Genomic DNA, 25,564 nt, shown 5'->3' on the forward strand with positions numbered 1-25,564 from the left:
CGAACTGTAAAAACCCCTTGGGTCTTTAGGCAGCAATATGGTCCGGGGCTTAAGTGGTTAATACAAGAATTGTTCAAAGATGTAAAATAAAACCATATCCAGTCTATAAATTCCTTGTAGAACAGCCAAACAAGTCCCTACTACGCTTCCTCGGCTGTGTCCCGACACAGGTTTTCTTGCCTCCTGTGGGAAACGAGATGAGCCACCAACGAAGACTTATGTGAAAACCGTCTTTCACATTCGGAACACGGATAAGGTTTATCACCTGTGTGGATTCTCTCATGAACAACCAGATCCGATTTATTGATAAAACCTCTCCCACATTCAGAACACGAGTACGGGCGGTCTCCGGTGTGGGCCTTCTCGTGCCTTACCAGATTTGATTTGTTCTTAAAGCTTTTTCCACATTCGGAACATGAATACGGGTTATCGCCAGTGTGGACTCTCTCATGTCGAATCAGACTAGACCTGTAGATAAAACACTGGCCGCACTGAGAGCAGGAATATGGCTTTTCCCCTGTGTGAGACCTCTGATGTCTAACTAGAGCCGACTTGTTAGTAAAACCTCTCCCGCACTCAGAACACAAGTAAGGCCGATCACTGGCATGAATCTTCTGATGCAGGAAAAGGTTTGATCTTTCGGCGAAGCGTTTCCCACATTCTAAACAGGAATATGCCTTTTCCCCACGGTGGCTCCTCTCATGCCTGAGGAACTGATACTTCCAGGAGAAACATTTGCCGCATTGTGAACAGGAATATGGCTTCTCCCCTGAGTGAGAGCGTCGGTGCGAGATAAGGGTTTCCCTGCGCGTGAAACACTCTCCACACTCCGAACAGTAAAACGGCTTCTCAGAAGTGTGGGTCCTCTCGTGGTTAAGCAAGTTGGATCTTTCGCTGAAGCATTTGCCACACTCTGAACATGAATAAGGCTTCTCCCCTGTGTGAACCTTCTCGTGTATGATGAGAGACGATTTCCAGGAGAAACATTTCCTGCATTCCGAACATGAGAATGGCTTTTCCCCCGTGTGAGTCCTTTGATGACGGACAAGACCTGATTTCTGGGTAAAGCATTTTCCACACTTGGAACAGGAATAGGGCTTCTCCACAGTGTGAGCTTTACAGTGCTTACTAAATTCTGTCTCCTGGGTAAAAGATTTTCCGCACTCAAAACAAGGAAAAGTTTCATTCTCTACAGGAACTGTATGGTAGGAGAGAGTGGGTGACAAATCTGAAGAGCAACCTCTGTGTGTGGTGGAACCACATACCAGCACTGCATGAAGATCCTGGGTAATAGGGTTTCCTTCTGACAAATCAGAGGTGGTATCATCTTCTGTCTTGTCTGAAGAGGTAACAGACCTTTTCTCCATACTATATCTTTTGTATCGTCCATCTGGTGGTAATAAGACATGGAAGGGTACAAAAGCAGTTAAACAAATGTTTAGAAAAGGTCTTGAAAATAAATTAGGGTTGTCCCGATACCACTTTTTTAGGACTGAGTACGAGTACCGATACTTTTTTTCAAGTACTCGACGATACCGAATACCGATACTTTTTTTTAAATGTGTCCCCAAATGCAGCCATGTCCCCCCACAAATGCAGCCATGTCTCCCCCCATATCCAGTCATGTCTCCCCCCATATCCAGCCATGTCCCCCCCCCCATATCCAGCCATGTCCCCCCCCACATCCAGCCATGTCCCCCCCCACATCCAGCCATGTCCCTTCCCATGCAGCCATGTCACCCCATATGCAGCCATGTCTCCCCCCCATATGCAGCCATGTCTCCCCCCCATATCCAGCCATGTCTCCCCCCATATCCAGCCATGTCTCCCCCCATATCCAGCCATGTCTCCCCCCATATCCAGCCATGTCCCCCCCCAATATCCAGCCATGTCTCCCCCCCCCCCCATATGCAGCCATGTCCCCCCATATGCAGCCATGTCTCCCCCCCATATCCAGCCATGTCTCCCCCCCATATGCAGCCATGTCTCCCCCCATATCCAGCCATGTCCCCCCATATGCAGCCATGTCTCCCCCCATATGCAGCCATGTCTCCCCCCATGCAGCCATGTCTCCCCCCCATATCCAGCCATGTCTCCCCCCCATATCCAGCCATGTCGTCCCCCATATGCAGCCATGTCTCCCCCCATATGCAGCCATGTCTCCCCCCATATGCAGCCATGTCCCCCTTACCTGCATCCCGCTGCCGCCGACTGCTTAATACGCGCGGGGAACATTACAGCTATCATTTGAATAGCTGTAATGATTCGCGCCGCGCTGCGTATAGACACTCCCCCTTGCTCGGGATTGGTCAGTTCACACGAGCAAGGGGGAGTGTCTATACGCGGCGCGAATCATTACAGCTATTCAAATGAAAGCTGTGATGTTCCCCGCGTGTATTAAGCAGTCGGCGGCAGCGGGGATGCGGCGTAACGGCGGCGGGATGCGGCACATAGGGCAGCCCTAACCGTGTCTGTTGCCCAAAAAGAAGCTCACGCTCCTTTTCGGGTGACAAGTGTGGCACATTTTTTAACCACTTGCCGACCGCCGCATGTATATGTATGTCCACAGAATGGCACGTACAGGCATATGGGCGTACAGGTACGTCCCCGCCTTTCCGCAGGTCAGGGGGTGCGATCGGGACCCCTCCCGCTACATGCGACGGTCGGATTCCCACGGGGAGCGATCCGGGACGACGGCACGGCTATTCGTTAATAGCCGCACCGTCGCGATCGCTCCCTGGAGCTGAAGAACGGGGAGAGCCGTGTGTAAACACGGCTTCACTGTGGCGGCTGCATCGATCGAGTGATCCCTTTTATAGGGAGACTCGATCGATGACGTCAGACCTACAGCCACACCCCCCTACAGTAAACACACTTCAGGGAACACATAACTCCTACAGCGCCCCCTGTGTTTAACTCCCAAACTGCAACTGTAATTTTCACAATAAACAATGCAATTTAAATGCATTTTTTTCTGTGAAAATGACAATGGTCCCAAAAATGTGTCAAAATTGTCCGAAGTGTCCGCCATAATGTCGCAGTCACGAAAAAAATCGCTGATCGCCTCCATAAGTAGTAAAAAAAAAAAATAATAATAAAACTATCCCCTATTTTTTAAACGCTATAAATTTTGCGCAAACCAATCGATAAACGCTTATTGCGATTTTTTTTTACCAAAAATGGGTAGAAGAATACGTATCGGCCTAAACTGAGGAAAACATTTATTTTATATATGTTTTTGGGGGATATTTTTATAGCAAAAAGTGAAAAATATTGATTCTTTTTCAAAATTGTTGATCTATTTTTGTTTATAGCGCAAAAAATAAAAACCGCAGAGGTGATCAAATACCACCAAAAGAAAGCTCTATTTGTGGGGAAAAAAGGACGCCAATTTTGTTTGGGAGCCACGTCGCACGACCGCGCAATTGTCTGTTAAAGCGACGCAGTGCCGAATTGTAAAAACCCCTTGGGTCATTTAGCAGCATATTGGTCCGGTCCTTAAGTGGTTCACTCAGCCAGGAGAAAGGCGTTTACAAGAGCTGACTAACTATATACTGTATTCCTTGCAAATACCATGACCCACCACCAAAAACAGCTCAAAATACATTTTCCTTTACCTGACGTGCATGCGGATACCACATGTATTATTTTTTCTCTGTACCCATTCTAGGGTCCAGAAACAAAAGTGTGTTTGCATTTTGCCTTTATGATGTCACAGTGATCATTTGATGAGGAGCCCATCCTACCAGTTTCTGATCATCATTCTATGACCATACGCTATCCATAACAGCTCTGGAGGACAGGGTCTCAATACAAAACAGAGATGCATGTATATGAGAAAACGGAATAGGCCCCACCCAGTGTACATCCGCCAGGAAGGGATTCAACATGTTTTACTCACCTGTCCTGATCTGTGGAGGAATTTCCTCCTCCTTACAGAACTCATCGCTCCTCATGTCCGCATCTTTATCTTCTTCGACTTTAATAATTTTTACATCCTAAACAACACAAAACAATAGACAGCAAGTTACATAGACTACGGTTAAAATGGATGAGATCATACAACAAAATCAGTTACATCGCACATCCTAAAGCGTATCTAAACTCAAGAACCAAAATGTAATACATTGCTCCTCACCAGTCCGTAGATGTGGTGGCTGCATTTGTTTTTTTTGTTTTTCCCCAAGTTGAAGTAAAGGCTTTTTTTAACCACTTCTATACAGTGCAATACTTCCCCCTTCCTGCCCAGGACAATTTCCAGCTTTCAGCACTGTGGCACTTTGAATGACAATTGCGCGGTCATGCAATGCTGTACCCAAGCAACATTTTTATCATTTTCTTCCCACAAATAGAGCTTTCTTTTGGTGGTATTTGATCACCTCTGTGGTTTTATTTTTGCTAAACAAACTAAAAATGACCGAATAAAAAAAATAAAAAAAAATAAAAAAAAAAGTTTGCTTTGTTTCTGTTATAAATTGATGTTTTCTCCTTCACTGACGGGCACCGATGAGGCTGCACTAATGCAAACTGATGAGGTGGCATTGATAAGGTGGCACCAATATGTAGAATTGATGGGCAGGCTACACTGATATGCAGCACTGATGGGCACCGATTGGCTACACTGATATGCAGCACTGATGGGCATCGATAGGCTACACTTATTTGTAGCACTGATGGGCACCGATGGGCTACACTGATATGCAGCACTCATGGGCACTGATGGGCACTAATAGATGGCACTGATAGGCAGCACTGATGAGGTACCGACAGGCACTACTGATGGCCATCCGTGAAGGGTACTGACAGGTGTCAATGATGGGCACTGATTGTCACTTTGATGGGCAATGATTGGCGATTTGGGTGGGCACTGACTGGCAGCTGATGGGCACTGACTGGCAATTTGGGTGGGCACCTCTGATGGTGGCTGTGCTGATAATCAATGTGCTGATTATCGATGCTGACAGGAGAGCCGCTGACCGTGGGAAAGACGATTACCGGCACTTCCTGGTTCACGCTGTGATTGGTCACAGCTGATCACATAGTAAAGAGCCTCCGTCAGAGGCTCTTTACCACGATCAAAGATGCGGTTTCAGAGTTACACACCACTCCACCGGTCCCAGCGCTGTGTGCCCCCCGCGGGCGCGCAATCGCGGCTTATCCTGCTGGACTTCACAAGACGCCCAGTCAGGATAACTGAACCACTTCCCAGCCGTCATTTTGCTAAAGGCCGGGCGGGAAGTGGTTAAACTTGTAGCTACAGATAAGCCTATAATAAGGCTTATCTGTAGGTACAGTAAATATCTCCGAAACTTGCATGGCTTAGGAGATATTTACACTGTATGCAGCCGCTAATGTCACCGGTGCATGCGCTCTGAAGGGACAGCATACCGTGCCATCCCTTCAGAGCTCTGTGCCATGGCTGTGACTCTGGCGAGTGACGTCATCGCGGTTCGGCAGTACTAGACACACAACACTCAGCCCGCCGATCAATGACACGCCGATCTGATGATTGGGACAGTTAAGGTCACAGGAGGGAACTGGTGACACTACTTTCCTACATGGGGCTGCACATATCAGTATTGCGGGATGCAGTTATTTCAACACAAAACTGAGTTTATATGTGTGACGGTATCGGTATGATATCCCCGTCAACGTTCCCTTCTTCCCATAACGAAAATCACCCCAATATTCCACGAGGAGGGATATCCCTGGAATCGCCCAGAAAGCCACACATGAGACAAGCTTACTGCTTGAACAACACAGCCTTTAATGTTATATCACACAGCTTATATGTCATTTCCAAAACTGTTACAATGACAAATCTCCGCCCCCCTCACACTGGGGCTTCCATACAGATGACTAGGTAGACACGACGGGGCCGATGCTGAAACACATTTTCTTTAGACAATGACATCAATGACGCTGAGCACTAGCTGTACTGAATACATCAACCAGACCGCTCGACCCCGCATATAGAGAGATAATTACCACAATGAAGCAATCAGAATAATTAACACAAGCCACTTAAACACAGCTCTCCTTCACACAACACAATAGATCAATTAACCTTTAGAAATAGTGAGGGGACATTAGCACGTCAATAACCTGTCAGAGGAATGAATCACATGAAATTCCTTTCTACCTCTACCCATATGGCTAGCAGGGAGCAGTAAACTGAGACATATAGGCAAATGTATCACAATGGCCCCCCTTTTGCTCCCTGCTCCGGCAAACCCGGTTGGACCTTCCCTGGTCCAGTAGGGTTGACGGGTTCAGAGCTTTTAGTCCGAGGTTAACTCCGTTTGGCATGACTGACCTCCCTTGGCAACTGCTTCAGACTCAGGTATGTCACCGGGTCGTCAGATCACACGCCGGTCAGTCCCCAAGTCTTTGTGCGATCTGCAAAGTCACCAGAAGTCAGTGTGAAGACAGCGAATGGGTCTGTGCGCCGCCGTCTAGGTGTCCCGCTATGGGAGGGGGCAGGTTATGGCTCTGAAGTGACAATCCCAGGAGATTCATAAAAAGAAAAAGTTATATTTGTTGAAATGCTGTAGCACTGGTGCTCAGAGTCCGGGGGGGGGGGGGGAGGGGAATCAGAGCCCCATAAGGTCAGCCACCCCCTGCTCCCTCCGCAGCCGCCGGTTCTCCTCTTTGAGCTTCTCCAGCTCCATCTCCAGTTCATGGAGCCTGGGGGGTCAGCCTGCTGTGACCTCAGGTGGTTGTTCTCCTCCTCCATGCGGCTTATGCACTCCTCCAGCTCTATGTACTCACGGATCAGATCCTGCTTGCTCATGTCCTGCAGGCTCTCCACGTGGTCCTTCATCATCAGGAACTGGGTGGTGGTGTAAGGGGCCACCGGTGGGCCCTTGGCGAACATCTCGGCACGCATCTGGGACGCCCGCTGTGACTCCCTCTCCTCCAGTCGCTTCTTCTCCTCCCAGGTCAGCTTGTTATACGGCTTCCAGGACCTCTTCTTCTTGAAGGGTGGCCGGCGGTGCCTCTTTCTGCCCAGCTCCCTCCAGGGCCCCTCCGGCTCAGGGCTGTCGCCCATGACCAGCTGACAATGGTGTTCCCTGTTGTCCGTAATAACAGATTGTACCATGAGGGCTTCGTAAGGGGTGCCCAATGGTTCTTCCTGACCCAGCTCCTGGGGATCCCAAGCCGAGTCTACACAATGGGCTGCTGCTGGTGGGCGGTACCCAGGTTGAGACCAATTTGACCTGGTGTTGTCATTCATGGGGCAATTCTGCTTGAAGTGACCCAGCTGTTTGCACCGGAAGCAGCGTTGTTCGTTGCCCTCCTGGCGTGGATAGCGAGGGCTAGATGTCACCGGTCTGTTAGGAGGTTGGTATCTAGCGGTTGGTGGGTGTGAGGGCACCGTTTGTGGTGGAGGTTGTTCCTGTGGTGTGACCTGGTTCGTCTTGCGAGTATCTGCATATTCATCCGCCAACTTAGCGGCCTCTGGTAGAGTCATGGGCCTGCGATCTCTCACCCAGTCTTTGACGTCCGTCTGGATGTGATTGTAAAATTGCTCCAGGAGCATTAGTTGCAAAATGTCCTCTGCGGTGGTGGCCTGGCTGCTGTTAGCCCAGTTAGAGGCCGACCGGGACAATTGGCATGCCCATTCCGCATAAGAGTCTTTCGTGGTTTTGCGTGAGTCCCTGAACTTCTGTCGGTGGGACTCTGGGGTTACTGCATAACGAGCCAGGAGCGCTTCTTTAACCCGGGCGTAGCTATGGATATCCTGATCTGGCACTGTACGGAAAGCATCAGAAGCTTTGCCTGACAGTTTGCCTGACAATATTGCAACCCACTCTCCTCTAGCTATTCGGTGCAGGTTACATTGTCGCTCAAAATCCGCCAGGAAGTTATCAATCTCACAGTCCTTTTCATCAAAAGCTTTAAAAGCGCTAAACGGAATCTTCCTTGCGTCTGCTGTGCTGTACTCACTGTTTGGAGAATGTGCGGCTGCTTGTTGGACTGCTGCCAGTTTTAACTGTAGCTCTGCGTCTCTTATTTGTTTATCCTTCTGTAGTTCTGCGTCTCTTATTTGTTTATCCTCCTTCGCTAACAGGTCCATCACTTTCAGCACCACATCCGCCGCTGGGTTCGGGCCGAACCACGCTAGCTTCTCTCTCATTAGCTTGTTGGCTGGCGATTCCTCTTCCTGAATCACTGGTGTCTCCATCTCTTGTACTGCTGGCGTTGCTGCAATCCCGTCCTCCTGGTCTAGCTCCATTGATTCTGCTATGATGACCCGCTTGGTTTTGTTGCTAGCAATCCTTCCACGAACTTCCAGTAGTTCTTCCAGTGTCTGCTTGGAATCCGGGTGTGAAGGGGAATAGAAGGGAAAAATCCCACTGCTACCAACCAATTGTGACGGTATCGGTATGATATCCCCGTCAACGTTCCCTTCTTCCCATAACGAAAATCACCCCAATATTCCACGAGGAGGGATATCCCTGGAATCGCCCAGAAAGCCACACATGAGACAAGCTTACTGCTTGAACAACACAGCCTTTAATGTTATATCACACAGCTTATATGTCATTTCCAAAACTGTTACAATGACAAATCTCCGCCCCCTCACACTGGGGCTTCCATACAGATGACTAGGTAGACACGACGGGGCCGATGCTGAAACACATTTTCTTTAGACAATGACATCAATGACGCTGAGCACTAGCTGTACTGAATACATCAACCAGACCACTCGACCCCGCATATAGAGAGATAATTACCACAATGAAGCAATCAGAATAATTAACACAAGCCACTTAAACACAGCTCTCCTTCACACAACACAATAGATCAATTAACCTTTAGAAATAGTGAGGGGACATTAGCACGTCAATAACCTGTCAGAGGAATGAATCACATGAAATTCCTTTCTACCTCTACCCATATGGCTAGCAGGGAGCAGTAAACTGAGACATATAGGCAAATGTATCACAATATGCTTAAATACAGTATTTGTAAATCCGACGGACTGTTTACATGTTAAATTAAATGTGAAAATCAGAGGTGTTCTGTCACATTAGCAATAAACAGTCCGTCGGATTTCCAAACACTGGGGTAGATTCAGGTACCGCTGCGCACTCCATACGGAGGCGCAGCGTCCCGTTTTTGCCCTGCGCCCCCGCAAATTATTTGCGCTACGCTTCATTCACGAAGCAGTAGCCACGTAATTTGCGTGGGCGCTCCTCCAAAATGCCCGGCGCAAGGGCGCCTAATGTAAATGATCCCGTAGGGGGCGGGAATCATTTAAATTAGGCGCGTTCCCGCGCCGAGCATAGGGCGCATGCTCCGTCGGGAAACTTTCCCGACGTGCATTGCGGCAAATGACGTCGCAAGGATGTCATTTGCTTCAAAGTGAACGTAAATGGTGTCCAGCGCCATTCACGATTCACTTACGCAAACAATGTAAATTTTAAACTTTGCGACGCGGGAACGACGGGTATACGTAGCATTGGCTGCCCCTGCTATTAGGAACCGACGTAAACTGCGTACGCAGGGCTCGCGTAACGTTGTGAATCGGCGTTAGTATGCAATTTGCATACTATACGCTGACCACTACGGGAACGCCCCCTAGCGGCCATCGTAAGAATGCAGCCTACGCTACGATGGCATAAGAAGCCTTATGCCATTCATATCTTAGGCTGCAGTCGGCGTATCGAGGTTCCTGAATCAGGACCATTCGATACACCGGGGCAAGTAAGCAATTGCGCTGCATAACTATGGTTACGCAGGCGCAATTGCTCTTTGAATCTACCCCACTGTATTTAAGAACATAAGCTCCGTTTTGTGTTGAGAATAACTGTGAAATCTAAAACTCCGGTGGGTGTAGCAAGATTTGTCTTTTTTTTTTTTTGCCGATCCGAAAATGATCCGATCCATGACTCCTGATCCGATCCGTGAGTTTTTTGATCCGTTGCACCCCTAGTGTGAACCCAGCCTAACAGTTTTTTTTTTTAAAAATTGCAGTGCATTATTTCTCTGTGTCAATAGCATGAAGTGAGACAGAATAGACTTGTATACAACCATTGCCCAAGTTTAATTATGCTATGTATGTCTATAAGATGTATTGTGCAGGTATGACTAACATTTCAGAGGATTGGGGCCAGAGTGGATTAAAATTTATTTTGAGGACAGAGAAAGCAGCTGAGCTGCTGAGAGAACAACTCCAGTGCTTCTCTTGGGAAATTTGAGGATGAGTTGCTCTACAGTGCACACAACTAAAGAGGGCGGGGATGGCTTGTGTTATGGTACGTTTACTGAATGTTAAGGATATGAAAACCATTGGTTGTTCAGGAATTGCAGTTGACATGGACACCAGATAAGGAGCTGTTTCACTCTCCGACACCACCACTTCAATATCTGAGAAGACCCTCAAATCCATTTATATAGAAAAAAGCTGCGCTGCATAAGTGATGAAGCCAAAAAATGTACTCAATACCTATTAGGATACTAAATGCATCTTAAAGCAACCATAAGTGATTAAAATTCAAAATCAACTTATATAAAGTGACATGTGCATGCAAAAATTATTTTGAAGTGCAATCCGCATGAATATAGTCCCAAGAAAAATTCAGAGATATCCAAATTCCGTGCAAACTTCAAATGCCAGAAAAAGAAAGTGCTGAAAGTGTCCTCAGGGAAATCGTGTCCAAGTAGCAGGAATAGATGAAAACCACCACCTCTTATCTATATCCTGCTTACCAGAGAGACTGGATCCCTAAACAGAGATCAAATGCGCATATGGCTCCGCAGCCCAGATGGTAATCGGTCAATCCAGCAAGCAGAAAGGTCTTCTGGTCTCAGGACACAATATTACTCTCCTCTACCTCCACAATACAGCTCTCAACGAATCACCATGTAGACATTAATTCCAAAGAAAAGAAGAAACGACATAGAGCAGTATTGCTAGCATAAAGTGTTTAATAAAAAAGTCAGTCTCACTTACATTCAGTAGAAAAATAGTGGGCGTTAGTATATATTAAGCCGGGCCGGCTCTCTTGTACCGCTCGCTCCTTCCGGATGGCAGTGAGGTACACACTGTAATGGCGTCAGCACGCCGCTCCTCCCTACGCCGTTTCGTCCTATGGCAGACTTCCTCCAGGGGCCCCTGGAGGAAGTCTGCCATAGGACGAAACGGCGTAGGGAGGAGCGGCGTGCTGACGCCATTACAGTGTGTACCTCACTGCCATCCGGAAGGAGCGAGCGGTACAAGAGAGCCGGCCGGCTTAATATATACTAACGCCCACTATTTTTCTACTGAATGTAAGTGAGACTGACTTTTTTATTAAACACTTTATGCTAGCAATACTGCTCTATGTCGTTTCTTCTTTTCTTTGGAATTAATGTCTACATGGTGATTCGTTGAGAGCTGTATTGTGGAGGCAGAGGAGAGTAATATTGTGTCCTGAGACCAGAAGACCTTTCTGCTTGCTGGATTGACCGATTACCATCTGGGCTGCGGAGCCATATGCGCATTTGATCTCTGTTTAGGGATCCAGTCTCTCTGGTAAGCAGGATATAGATAAGAGGTGGTGGTTTTCATCTATTCCTGCTACTTGGACACGATTTCCCTGAGGACACTTTCAGCACTTTCTTTTTCTGGCATTTGAAGTTTGCACGGAATTTGGATATCTCTGAATTTTTCTTGGGACTATATTCATGCGGATTGCACTTCAAAATAATTTTTGCATGCACATGTCACTTTATATAAGTTGATTTTGAATTTTAATCACTTATGGTTGCTTTAAGATGCATTTAGTATCCTAATAGGTATTGAGTACATTTTTTGGCTTCATCACTTATGCAGCGCAGCTTTTTTCTATATATTGCCTTTAATGTACGTCTAACATTTTGGCTGCAGCAGCAATTAATTGTTATTTATTTCATTATTTTTGTGTTATAATTTAGATCCATTTTATTTCACATATTTAGACCAGCGCAGTATTAATCCATTACATTTGTCCTCAAATCCATTTACCTGGTAATCCAGCGGGAGTTCGGGATCTCTTTCCAATGAATTAGTGGGACTGGGACATCTTTCTGGTGTATTTCCACCACTAGCTCCAACTGTAAAAGCCACACAATGCAGTCACATAAAGTGTAAAATAAAGTTAACACCGTTTTCTTAACCTTTAGAAAATGCGTATAGTTGCACTGCTAATAGTTACAGCGGAGTTCCACTCATTTTTGTGTTTATTAGACGTCAGCAGCTACAAAAACCATAGCTGCTGAATATTAATAACCAGACACTCACCTGTCCCATGGTCCAGCGATGCAGCTGCCCGATCCCTCACTTCCCTCCCTCTCCGCAGCGCCAGTGTGGGCACCTGGCACAGCCGGGTGCGCACTGCATATGTGCGAGTCGCGCATCGCCTCCCCATTGGTCGGGCAATATTCTAGGATATGTGACGTGCCCTAGAACAGGGCTCGACAAATCCCGGTCGCCAGGTCGCCATGGCGACTAGAAATAGGGTCCTGGCAACTTGGCTTGGAAGGGGGGCAAAAAAATATATATATATATATTTTTTTTTGTGAGCTGGCGCCATCTGGTGGTGAGCCGTTGGTATTACAAGTTATTACCACCAGATGTGTAAGCTGGCGCCATCTGGTGGTGGCCGTTGGTATTACAAGTTAAGCATTACAAGTTAAACAGCAATTCTAATGTAATTTTTCACTATTTTTCACTGCCATCTTCTTCCCTCTAATTAAAACCCCCAAACATTATATATATTTTTTATCCTAACACCCTAGAGAATAAAATGGTGATCGTTGCAATACTTTCTGTCACGCCGTATTTGCGCAGCGGTCTTACAAGCACACTTTTTGGGGAAAAAATTACACTTTTTTTAATTAAAAAAATAAGACAACAGTAAAGTTAACCCCAATTTTTTTTAATATTATGAAAGATAATGTTACGCCGAGTAAATTCATACCCAACATGTCACGCTTCAAAATTGCGTCCGCTCGTGGAATGCCGACAAACTTTTACCCTTTAAAATCTTCATAGGCGACGTTTAAAACAATCTACAGGTTGCATGTTTTGAGTTACAGAGGAGGTCTAGGGCTAGAATTATTGCTCTCGCACTACCAATCGCGGAGATACCTCACATGTGTGGTTTGAACACCGTTTACATATGCGGGTGCTACTCACCTATGTGTTTGCTTCTGCACGCAAGCTCGTCGGGACGGGGTGCGTTTTCTGGCTCCTAACTTTTTTAGCTGGCTCCTAGATTCCAAGCAAATTTGTCAAACCCTGCCCTAGAAGATTCCAAGGAGGGAGGAGGCTCGAGTTGAAGAGGGAGCAGGCCTGTCAAAACTAGGTACCTGCCCCCCCCCCCCCGCAAATGTGTCATATTCAGGGGGGTGCTTAAAGCGGAACTTCCCCTTCTGGGTGGCGCTCTGCTTTAACAAGTCCCTATCCACATCAGCCTGAGAGTGCCCTCCCTGTGTGCTCCCAGCACACTGACTGAGATCTCACCGACAGCTCTCAGGCACAGCTTCTGATCAGGAGCCAGCGGGACGGGCTCATGATTATGTGACAGCTGAAAGAGCCAATCACAGCGGTCAGTTGATGGAGAGCCGCACCACCTCTGGGCATTAAAGCCAACCTAAAGGGCCCTTGGGAGGCAGCAAGAAGGAGTTAAACGGGAAAGTATGGCATATCTTCAGCAAGCACATCTTTTGAGTTATTATTGCAGTTTTTACCTTACTGAGCTCCAGCATTATATTCAATTTAATGTATAATTTGAATGTGTATTTTTTAATACTATAATTGTATCTGACAATTAAAATATTAAACAGGGACACACTACCATCTACAGGCTCCAGTGGTATCTGCAAGCTAGAGGCTAATTTTGTGAATGAAGCCTCCAGCCTCAGTGTGATTTCAAAGTTATAAAGGACATCATGATTACATGATTGAGAACTGTTGTGATTGGTTCCTGATTAATAGTGGAGACTGGATCAGTCAAAGGCAGCCAGGTCTGAGGTAGCAACTACACACACACAGGAGGGGATTCACTAAGGGTCCTTTCACACGTGCGGACCGTTCGTCCGTTTTTTCATACGTCCGTTTACGGACTGCAATGCTTTCCAATGGGATAGCGTACGTTAGCGGATGAGCATCCGCTAACATCCGTTAACATCCGTCTCCGTTAGGCTCCGTTTTTTTGAACGGAAGAAAACCCTATTTTTCTTCCGTCAAAAAAACGGAACGGACGAAAAACGGATGTTAGCGGACTATCCGTTTAACATCCGATCCGCTAACATCCGTTTTTCATCAAAATATGTAATAAAAATAAAGTTCTAACAAAAAAAAAAAACGGATGAAAAAACTGATGAAAAACGGATGACAACTGATGAAAAACGGATGACAACTGATGAAAAACGGATGACAACTGATGAAAAACGGATGTAAAACGGATGAAAAATGGATAAAGAATTGATCTAAAAAACGGTCCGCACGTGTGAAAGGACCCTAAAACTGGTGCGCTCAGAATCTGATGCAGCTATGCATAGTAACTAATCAGCTTCTAACTTCAGCTTGTTCAATTAAGCTTTGACAATAAAACCTGGAAGCTGAAGGATTACTACGCACATCTGCACCAGAGTCTGTGTGCTCCAGTTTGGGTAAATCTCCCCTACAGTGTCAGCTGTTATATGTCAAAGGGAAAGTGCAATTTAACCAGGGCTTTTTTTCAGCAGGAACATGGGGGGAAAAATTTTCCCGCACCTCTATCACTAAATTAATTTTATGGCAAGGCTTGCTGGAGGGTCTATTTTTGCTAGTTAGTTATTGTTGTGGGCTAGAGTATCTTATGATGCTGTGGTGGGATCTGTTTTTGCTGGGGTGGGGTCTATCAAATGCCATACAAATTACTTATAGCTAGATTCAGGATGTCGAGCGCATAGTTGCGGCGGCGTAGCGTATGGCATTTACACTACGCCGCCGTAATTTAGTGAGGCAAGTACATGATTCACAAAGTACTTGCCTGCTAAGTTACGGCGGCGTAGCGTAAATCGGGCGGGCGTAAGGGCGGCTAATTCAAATTCGGCTGAGGGGGCGGGTTTTATGTTAATGGGGCTTGACCTGACGTGATTGACGTATTTTACATATCCAAATGTGCATTGCGGCCAAGTACGCCGCACGGTCCTATTGATTTCGACGTGGACGTAAATGACGTAAAACCCTATTCACGGACGACTTACGCAAATAATGTAAAATTTTCGAATTTCGACGCGGGAATGGCGGCCATACTTTAACATTACTATTCCAGCTATTTGATGGAATATCTTTAGGCCTGATAATGCGTTACGTAAACGGCGTATCTGTACTGCGTCGGCCGGGCGTACGTTCGTGAATAGGCGTATCTAGTGATTTACATATTCTACGCCGACCGCAATGGAAGCGCCACCTAGCAGCCAGTCTAAATATTGTACCTCAAGATAGGACGGCGCAAGAATACACTTAAACTTAGGTCGGCGCAGATTCCGAGTTAGGTCGGCGTATCTACTGATATGTCAATCACGTCAAGTCAAGCACCATTAACATAAAACACGCCCCCTCAGCCGAATTTGAATTAGCCGCCCTTACGCCCGCCCGATTTACACTACGCCGCCATAACTTAGCAGGCAAGTACTTTCTACTGATACGCCGGCCTAACTCTTACTGAATCTAGCTATTAGTACCACAAAATGAGACTTGGTTCCATATTCTCTAAATGGGTCGGTACTGGATGGTGGGTAGGAGCCAAGAGACAATGCTCAGAGGTGGGTAGGGGGCAGAGACGAAGGGTGGCTCAGAAGGGGGGAAATCCTGCACCTATTCTCTGAAAAAAGCCCAGATTTTTACCTACCTTCATAACAGGTTGTGGCGCTGCCCCCCCCCCCCCAAAGAAGTAAAAGTCACCAGCTACACATACTGTAGCTACTGACTTTTGACTTTTAACATTAGGACACTTACCTGTCCTGGAATCCAGCGATGTCGGCACCCCAGCTGCTGCCGCCGCCATTGCCAATGAGGGAGCCAGGTAGTGAACCGCTCCCTAACTGGCCCAGCAGCAGTGGAAGGAGGAGGGAGGAGGGGCTGATCTTCTGACGTACCTCGCCGCGGCGAGGTCCGACGGAAGTGGGGACTAGGTCAAAAACAGGTATACCGCTCCGCCAGAAAGGTGCCAAATGTAGCACCGGAGGGGTAGAGGTATCAGATAAGCTTTTGGATGGAGCTCCATTATAAGTGGGATCTCAATGTGCATCACTCACCTATGCTGATCTCTATAGGAATTTCCTCCTCCTTGATCCTTCCTTGTCCTTCATCTCTGGAATCTGTGAATAAAGATGAGAGTAAGCAGGGGAGGCCTGTCCATTAAGGGTGCACGAGCGCCGCCTCCCCCTTCCATTGCCGCGTCCACCCCCTATTCATGCGTCCGGCCCCTTTCAGGACGCCAGGCGCATGAATTACAGCAGCATTTTTTTTTTAAGCACCTGATTAGAGCCAAAGGCTCCAATAAGCTTTTAAAATAAGGTGGGCTTCCTGGACGCAGAGCCTTGCGCTTGGAGCCCACTCAGGTGTGTTAGAATAGCGAATAAATATTCGCTATTCTAACACTGAATCGCCTCCCTGCCAATCAGGATGCACGGGTGTAAGATGCGTTTCCTGATTGGCCAAAAGGAAAAGCGGTCTGAATGGCTGCCGAGGAGGAAGGTGACCGAGCAGGGGTGAGCTGGGTGAAGACGGTCATGGTTGAGGTGAGTGCACCGACCGACTAACCAACCTACCCGGGGGGGTGGTGGCTGCACTGTTTGACACCCCCCCCTCCACACAAAAAAAGTGCACTGAGATGTATGAGAGACCCCAGAGAGTGTGTGTGTGGGGGGGGGGGGGGGGGGGGACTGGTCACGTCTCTTGGCTGGTAACACACAATGACATGATGTGAGGAGGAGAGCCGGAGTCTAATAGAGGCTGATGTCTCCTGACTCCCCCACTGGGCACATACTGTCTCCCCATTACTGTCTACTGGCAGAGGAGGGGGGAGAAGAAGAGATTGTTGTAGTGACTGAACAAGGAGAATCTGGGACTCTTCTCTGGATTGAGACTGCATTCACACCCGAGGGACGCAACGCGTTTGGCACCCAAGTAGCTTATGTACCTTTTTTGGCACTGAGCCAAGTGAATTTTTGCAGGTTTTTTTGTTTGGAGTGCTATTAAAAAAATAAGATTGTTGTAGTGACTGAACAAGGAGAATCTGGGACTCTTCTCTGAATTTAGTGTTTATTACTCACCTGTGCTGATCTCTGTAGGGATCTCCTCCTCCTTACACGGGTCATCACCATCAAAGAACAAATCATCATCTTCAACTTTAACAACAATTAGGTTTTCACCCTGGATTAGACAAATCACTTAAATGAGTTTTAAGGACTTTTTTTTAAGATTAGCAAAACAAGACTTAATTTTTTAAAGTGACACTAAAAAAAAAAAAAGTATGTATTCTTACCCCCTCCCCCCACCGCCTCTGGGCCCTTTAACAGGATCTAAATGCCAGGAGGCTGGAAGAGGTTAACCTAGAAAATGCTTTATATTGCTCTCATCCTCCTCCAAATGGTCCCACTGTATGTTGGAACTTAGGGCCAGATCCACGAAGCCCGGGCGCAATTTAACTTTTCGGATTTAAGTTACACCGCCGCAATTTATCCAAGTTAGTGCCCGATCCACAAAGCACTTACCTGGAAATTTGCGGCGGTGTATCCTAAATCCGTCCGGCGCAAGGCGGGCCCAATCGAATGGGGCGAGTCCCATTTAAATCAGGCGCCCCCGCGCCGGACGTACTGCGCATGCTCCGTCGGGTAAATTACCCGACGTGCATTGCACTAACTGACGTCGCACCGACGTCATTTGCTTAGACGTTAATGTAAATGGCGTCCAGCGCCATTCACGGACGTCTTACGCAAATGACGTTGATGTTTAAATTTCGACGCGGGAACGACGGCCATACTTAACATGGCTTAAGACAACTAGGGCTCAGCCCTAGTTTTACGCGGCGTAACTTGACGGAAACTACGTAGAGTTAGATCGACGGGCCGTTCGGGGATCGCCGTAATTATTTATTTGCATATTCTACGCCGGCCGCAATGGCCTCGCCACCTAGCGGCCGGCCTAGAATTGCATCCTTAAGATCCGACAGTGTAATTCAATTACATCTGTCGGATCTTAGGGCTAGCTATGCGTAACTGATTCTATGAATCAGTCGCATAGTTAGAAACAGAGATACGACGGCGTATCAGTAGATACGCCGTCGTATCTCGTTTGTGAATCTGGCCCTTAGTCACTCTCTCTTGCTGGCTCCCTAGATAGACTAGGCACTATGGACTATGGAAGGTGTAGTGTGCATATAGCAGTGCATATAAATGCAACTAATGTACAATGCTCATTCCAAACAAACAGAAGTGAGCTCCAAGATTATAAGCCCCTGTGGGTGGGGCGAAACATGGCGGGGGTGTGGCCTGGGTGGAGTTAGGCTGAGGCTGTCATCACTTATTACACTCCGGGTTTGTATGGTGTGTGGTGGCTGAGATTTTTTTTCCCTTGTTCTACGGATTCTATGGAATCAGGGCGGACTCCTAGCCTGACCTGTACCCCCAGTGGAATACACCGAATGGGGGACATAGATGCCGGAGCGGAGACCCTAAAGTCAGCTTAGGTTCACAAACAAAAGTGAGGGTGAAAATAAGAGCTGATGGAGGACATTACAAGGAGGCGGAAAAACAGTAAAAAAACGTTTTTATGAAAAATAGATTACAAGGCCATTAAGTAGATGTGTATGAAGACTAAGGTTATTGTTTAGTGTCACCTTAAGTTGCCAATTATGAGAGATTACACTGTGTCCATACTCTTTCTTCTTGCTTACTAGATAGCCCTTTAAGATCTTGTGACGCTTCCGTATAGAGTCCCGGGAATACAGAGGTCGGGGACATCTCTCTGGGGGATTTCTCTTACTGGATCCATCTGTAGGAAACACACACACTAGTATCATAGTAGGTAAGGTCGAATAAAGACAATAGTCCATCCAGTTCAACCTGTGTAGGTGCACATGTGTCAGTGTCTATATTTCCCATATCCCTGTATGTTGTGTTTCTTAAGATGCACATCTAAAGCCCCATACACACAATCAGTTTTCTGCAGGTTTTTCTCTTTGGGATTACCAAAACCACAATATGAGGTCAAACCTTGAGAGTTTTAATTTTTATGCAATCAGGCAGGCCTTTGCACTACATGGTTTTGGTAAACCTGAAGAGAAAAACCTGCAGAAAAACTGATAGTGTGTATGGGGCTTTAGAATCTCTTAAAACTATCAATGCACCCCACAGCCACCACCAATTATGGAAGAGAGTTCCACATCCCCATTGCCCTGACAGTGAAAACCCCCCTTTGCAGTTTAACCACTTAAGGACCGCCTAACGACGATATACATCGTCAGAATGGCACCGCTGGGCACAATCACGTACCTGTACGTGATTGTATAAAGCCCAGCGTTGGGTCGCGGGCGCGTGCCCGTGGCGCGCTCCCGCGACCCGGTCCGAAGCTCCGTGACCTCGGCCGTGGGACTCGCGGACCCGATCGCCGCTACAGTCCCGCGATCGGTCCTCGGAGCTGAAGAACGGGGAGAGCCGTGTGTAAACACGGCTTCCCCGTTTTTCACTGTGGTGCTGTCATCGATTGTGTGTTCCCTAATATCCATGACGTCAGACCTACAGCCACACCCCCCTACAGTTGTAAACACACTTCAGGGAACACATAACCCCTTCAGCGCCCCCTGTGGTTAACTCCCAAACTGTAACTGTCATTTTCACAATAAAGAATGCATTTTAAATGCATTTTTTGCTGTGAAAATGACAATGGTCCCAAAAATGTGTCAAAATTGTCCGAAGTGTCCGCCATAATGTCGCAGTCACGAAAAAAATCGCTGATCGCCGCTATTAGTAGTAAAAATTTTTTTTTTATAAAAATGCAGTAAAACTATCCCCTATTTTGTAAACGCTATACATTTTGCGCAAAGGGTTGTCCCGATACCGATATCGGTATCGGGACCGATACCGAGTATTTGCCGGAGTACTCGTACTCCCGCAAATACCCCCGATATCTAAATAGAATACTCCCCTAATGTCAAGTATGGCCGCTGTTCCCGCGTCGAAATTCGATTTTTTTACGTCGTTTGCGTAAGTCGTCCGTGAATCGGAATTTATGTCGTTTATGTCCACGTCAAAATCAATAGGCCCGTGCGGCGTACTTAGCCGCAATGCACACTGGGGAATGTAGGCGCCCGGCGCATGCGCAGTTCACAAAAAACTTAAAAAAACGTAAGGTCAAGCCCCATTAACATAAAACACGCCCCCCTCAAACACATTTGAATTAGGCGCCCTTACGCCCGCCCGCTTTAGGCTACGCCGTCGTAACTTAGCAGGCAAGTACATTGTGAATCATGTACTTGCCTAGCTAACTTACGGCGGCGTAGCCTAAACACGCTAAGCTACGCCGCCGCAAGTTTAGGCAACTCTACGTGAATCTACCTAATTGTTTCTTTGTCTTTATATCAGAGGATGTGTATCTAGGTGGATCCTCAATACTCTTCTCTCCTTTACAAGAAATGAAAGTCTCCTCTTACCCGGTAATATGAGGGGCGGCTGGCTCGCCATAATGACTTCCTGGTAAAAATTCCAGCTGGTCCCTTATAAATTCAGCTGATCTGTAAGGGTTAAATAGTAACAAGTATTTTGAATAAAAAAGTAAATTTCATGATGGCTACATGGGAAATGGCCCTAACAGACAGATTTTTTGAGTCATGATACGGTTTTGAACATTGTTAGTGGTAAATTAATTGTTTAAGGCTAGATCCACCAGAAACCAGTGTGGGAAACCCGCGATCCCCGTGCAATTGTCGAAAACCACGTTTAAAATGCACTGCAGTTGCAATCTGCATCAGGTGTTGATTTGAAGTTAAAGCGGAGTTCCACCCAAAAGTGGAGCTTCCGCTTTAAGCACTCCTCGCCCCCTTACATGCCACCTTTGAAATTAATTTTTTTTTTTAGGGGGGAGTGGGGGCTTCGGGAGGACTAGGACTTCCTATCCCACTTCCTACTTCCTCACAGGGACTGCCTAGGCGACTCCTCCTCTCACCTTAGGCCGCCCCTCCCTTTAGGTGATCTCCTGGGACACGTGACAGGTCCCAGGAGATCGCCTGTCCACTCATAGAGCGCAGCACGACTCGCGCATGCGAGTGAAGCTGAAAGCTGTCACGGCCGGGTGCCCACACTATGAATGAAGGTGCCGGCCGTACAAGCTCCGGGTGGCCGCGTCGCTGGACCGTGGAGCAGGTAAGTGTCTGTTTATTAAAAGTCAGCAGCTACACTTTTTGTAGCTGCTGACTTTTAATAAACAGTTAAAGGCTGGAACTCCCCTTTAAAGTGACACTATAGGTTTGTTTTATTATTATTTTTTTAAATAACAAACATGTCATACTTACCTCCACTGTGCTGCTGGTTTCACACAGAGTGGCCCCGAACGCCATTTTCTGGGGTCCCCCGGCGGCTGTCTCGGCTCCTTCCCGCATCAGATAACCCCCTCTGGAAAGCGCTCTCCCAAGGGGGTTTCCTTGCGGGCATGCTCCCGAGTCCAGCATTCGGCGTCTACAGCTGCTGAATGCAGGAAATCGGCGCGGCGCTAATCACAGGCAATGAGACATTTCCCGATCTCTGCAGCCGAGCATCGGGACAATGTCTCCCTGCCTGTGATAAGCAGAATTTGCCCAGGTGGGAAGTGGTTTACCAAGTTGCATTTATACACATGTGCGTGTGTTCATGCATGTTCGTGTGTAAGGATGAGCTCCGGCGTGTTCGCATAGAACACGTGCGGAGCCCGCCAGGAAGTCGGCACCCGCGCTGTGCTAATCACAGCCAGGCAGACATTTCCCGATGCTCGGCTGCAGAGATCGGGAAATGTCTGCCTGGCTGTGATTAGCGCAGCGCGGGTGCCGACTTCCTGGCGGGCTCCGCACGTGTTCTATGCGAACACGCCGGAGCTCATCCTTATTCGTGTGCATTTACACTATGCTCCGGTGCAGAAAAATGCAGAATACCGTATTTTTTCTAAACGCACATGAAAGCACTGCAATGGTGTCAATTAGGCTCAGTGGAATACATTCAGTTTTCTTGCATATGAATTTGTACCGCATTTATGCTGTGTTTCAAAACGCACCCGACTGCCTCTGGTGTAAAATGAGCTGAAGTTTGGGTATATATTTTATTTCCATAGATAAATTGTTCCAGCTTGGACCAGTGTTGCCAACCTACCAGATTGAAATTTACTGGCACGACACCCGAAATTTACTGGCGCAGACACGTTTTTACTGGCATTTCACAAGAGTTACTAAATTAAATTTTTAGGTCCAAATTTCAGTATTTATGCTACAAACAAGTACAGTAGGCAAATAGCAATGTGATTTAGATATTAAGGTAAAAAACATATTTTTGTTATTTTCGATATAATAAGGGCAAATTATTTAGTTCCATCACCCCTGCCTTCACCCCCCTCTGCCACCAACACCCCCTGCCTTCACCCCCCTCTGTGGTGCCACAATCTCCCCCCTGCCTCCAATCTCCCCCAGGCCCCCTGCCTCCATCTCCCTCTGCGGTGCCACCAACAACCCCTGTCTCCATCCCCACCCTCTGTGATGCCACCATCCCCCTCTGCAGTGCCACCAAAACCCCCTGCCTCCAATCACCCCCTACCACTAAGACCCCCTGCCTCCAATCTCCCCCTGGCCCCCTGCCTCCAATCTCCCCCAGGCCCCCTGCCTCCATCGTCCCCTGCCTCCATCCCCCTCTGCGGTGCCACCAACAACCCCTGTCTCCATCCCTCACCCTCTGCGGTGCCACCAACACCCCCTGCCTCCAATCACCCCCTGCCACCAACACCCCCTGCCTCCTATCACTCCCTGCCTTCATCCCCCTCTGCGGTGCCACCAACAACCCCTGTCTCCATCCCTCACCCTCTGCGGTGCCACCAACACTCCCTGCTTCCAATCACCCCCTGCCACCAACACCCCCTGCCTCCAATCACTCCCTGCCTTCATCCCCCTCTGCGGTGCCACCAACAACCCCTGTCTCCATCCCCCACCCTCTGCGGTGCCACCAACACCCCCTGCCCCTAACACCCCCTGTCTCCATTGCCCACTGTCTCCATTCCCCTTTGCGGTTCCACCACAGCCACCATCACCCCCTGCCTCCAATCTCCATGCACAGTTCCAAGCTGAACCGATCTTGGCTATTTTTACTGGCACATTCCCGCAACCACAGACATTTACGAACGGGGGAAAAAGGTGCTCGTTTTTACGAACTGTCCGTATAAATACGGACGGTTGGCAACACTGGCTTGGACCATTGTAGTTATGGATATCTTAGCTATTGATGTGGAGGCTGACAATCACTGTAAGAGTCGCTACTACTACAGTGACGGTCGCAATCTTCTGGGTCCTGTGAAAGCGGCCTCCCATTGGCATAGTAACTTCAGAGGATGGCTTACTTGGCACTGCCTATGGTTGTGGCGGGAGAAGGATGCCATTTATAAATGGTGCCTGAAGATGGGTACATTCCCCATGCAATGTAGTAGACCAGAGCCGTGGTGTGATAGTCTGAAAGTAAACCTCTTCTGCAGTACAATCATTGCACCCAGGGGTGCCAAATACATATTTGTGTTGCCTTTATGGCTGCTAGGTGATCCCCATAGGTGTCTATTGGGCCAGAAACAAATTACTAGCGACCAAAGAGGATGAAAGATTTGGGGGACAGCAAATTTCACAGACTGAGATCTCCACACTGGGGGCAGGGAATCATAAAGTGTATTGTTCACCCTGATAAACCAATCACACCATACTAGAGTTCCCCTTTAAGATGTAAAGCAACACAGCACACAGAATGATAACAGCCCCTAGCTTTGTGCTGCAAATGACCCCTGACCTACCTTAAAGGGGTCACGTGACCGCTACCCTGTCCACACAGAATGCTGGGACCCCCTTCTCTCATAATAAGAAGACATTATTACCTCCTCCTCACTGGACACACTCTCCAGACTCACAGCTCCACCAGAACAGCAGCTCCTCCCCTCCTCCTTCTATGGGCTACGACAAAATGGCCGACGACTAACTCCTCCAGCACAACTCTTTTAATAGTTTGAATATGTATTCACAAGTCAGTTATATCTTTGGATTGGAGGCAGATAACTCCATGCAGGTGAAATTATAATCGTTTTGTCACACAAAGTAAACATTTAGGTAACCAGGAAGTAGTTGTGGTGGTGGAACGCAAACACAGGAAATTGTAGGCATAGACCGGAAGTTGTTGTTCTGATATAGTAGAGGAAACATTAGCAGCTCTGTTATTCACTGTCCTATAAAATAATAGCAATACCAGTGATTAGTAGGAAAGATATAAACATTATATTTATATATTCCCCATTGTGCAAGGTTGGCTTAACCCCTTGTCACCCAGCTGCCCTGTCCCCATAAAGACAATGACTTACAGACAGCTTCTTCCACCCTCAGGCCATCTCTACCTAGTTCCTTTACCATGTACTAGAGATATTTTGATAACAGCCGCCCAGTCTTTCCTTCTCTGAAGTGATGAAGGCAAAGCTCCCAACTGTTCCTGATTTCCCTGATTTGGAGCAATGTCCCTTTTCCCCTCATGTGTCCGTCATTTTGGTCTGATCTGTATAGATGTATATAAAAATGCACTTTTTATCCATCAAAAAGCGTTTTCCAGCGCTAAACCTTTCATCTGATTTCTAAATTGTTGCATTTGTAAATTCCAAAAGCCAATATAAAGGAATAGCAGTTTACAATATGGGTCCCATGCATTGGTAACCACAATGCCTTTTAGCATGCTCCAAACTGCATGTTGCCTAAGCACTATGTGGTTTGGTGTGGCGCGAATTAAAAAAAAAAAAAGGGTTGAGGACTTTTTTCCCGTGTTTCTTACATGTACTGTAGGACAGACCATTGGAATGAATAGGCTGCCCTACCCGCATCCAACATCATGTGCAATCACTCATGGACAGATATGAGCCAGGGCTGAGGCTGGGTTCACACTACTACACTACTTTCATCCTACTTTGCTCTGTGTTCAATGTTTCCCTATGAGAGCGTCTTGTAGCGTCCTACACAAGTCGGTCCGACTTTGAAAATGCTCCCTGTACTACTTTTGGTCCTACATTGATCCTACTTCAGGCCCATTGAATATCATTGAAGTCGGACCAAAGTAGTATCCTGTTCATGAAAGTAGGATGGATGTAGGACCAATGTAGGATAAATGTAGGACCAATGTAGCAGAGCAAAGTAGGATGAAAGTAGTGTAGTAGTGTGAACCCAGCCTGAGGCTGGGTTCACACTTGTCCGACAAACGGTCCTACATTGGGAGCCTCATGTAGCATGACGTGTGAAAATCAATGTTTCCCTATGAGAGCGTCTTGTAGCGTCCTACACAAGTCGGTCCGACTTTG

The 25,564-nt window shown here is 47.3% G+C and overlaps 1 protein-coding gene across 1 annotated transcript; it reads right to left on the reverse strand.

Moving 5' to 3' along the window:
- Positions 1-24,433, reverse strand: LOC120909877 (zinc finger protein OZF-like). Its single transcript, XM_040321652.1, has 8 exons — positions 24,110-24,433; positions 20,676-20,756; positions 18,921-19,018; positions 17,299-17,398; positions 16,279-16,341; positions 11,996-12,084; positions 3,902-3,998; positions 1-1,390 (listed from the first exon to the last, which is right to left on the reverse strand). Exons 2-8 carry the CDS (start codon positions 20,704-20,706, stop codon positions 141-143), a joined length of 1,728 nt encoding a protein of 575 aa, XP_040177586.1. The 5' UTR covers positions 20,707-20,756; positions 24,110-24,433; the 3' UTR covers positions 1-140.
- Positions 24,434-25,564: the final 1,131 nt, after the last annotated feature.

The sequence above is a fragment of the Rana temporaria genome, chromosome 8 (assembly GCF_905171775.1).
Source record: "Rana temporaria chromosome 8, aRanTem1.1, whole genome shotgun sequence".
NCBI classification, from domain to species: Eukaryota; Metazoa; Chordata; class Amphibia; order Anura; family Ranidae; genus Rana; species Rana temporaria.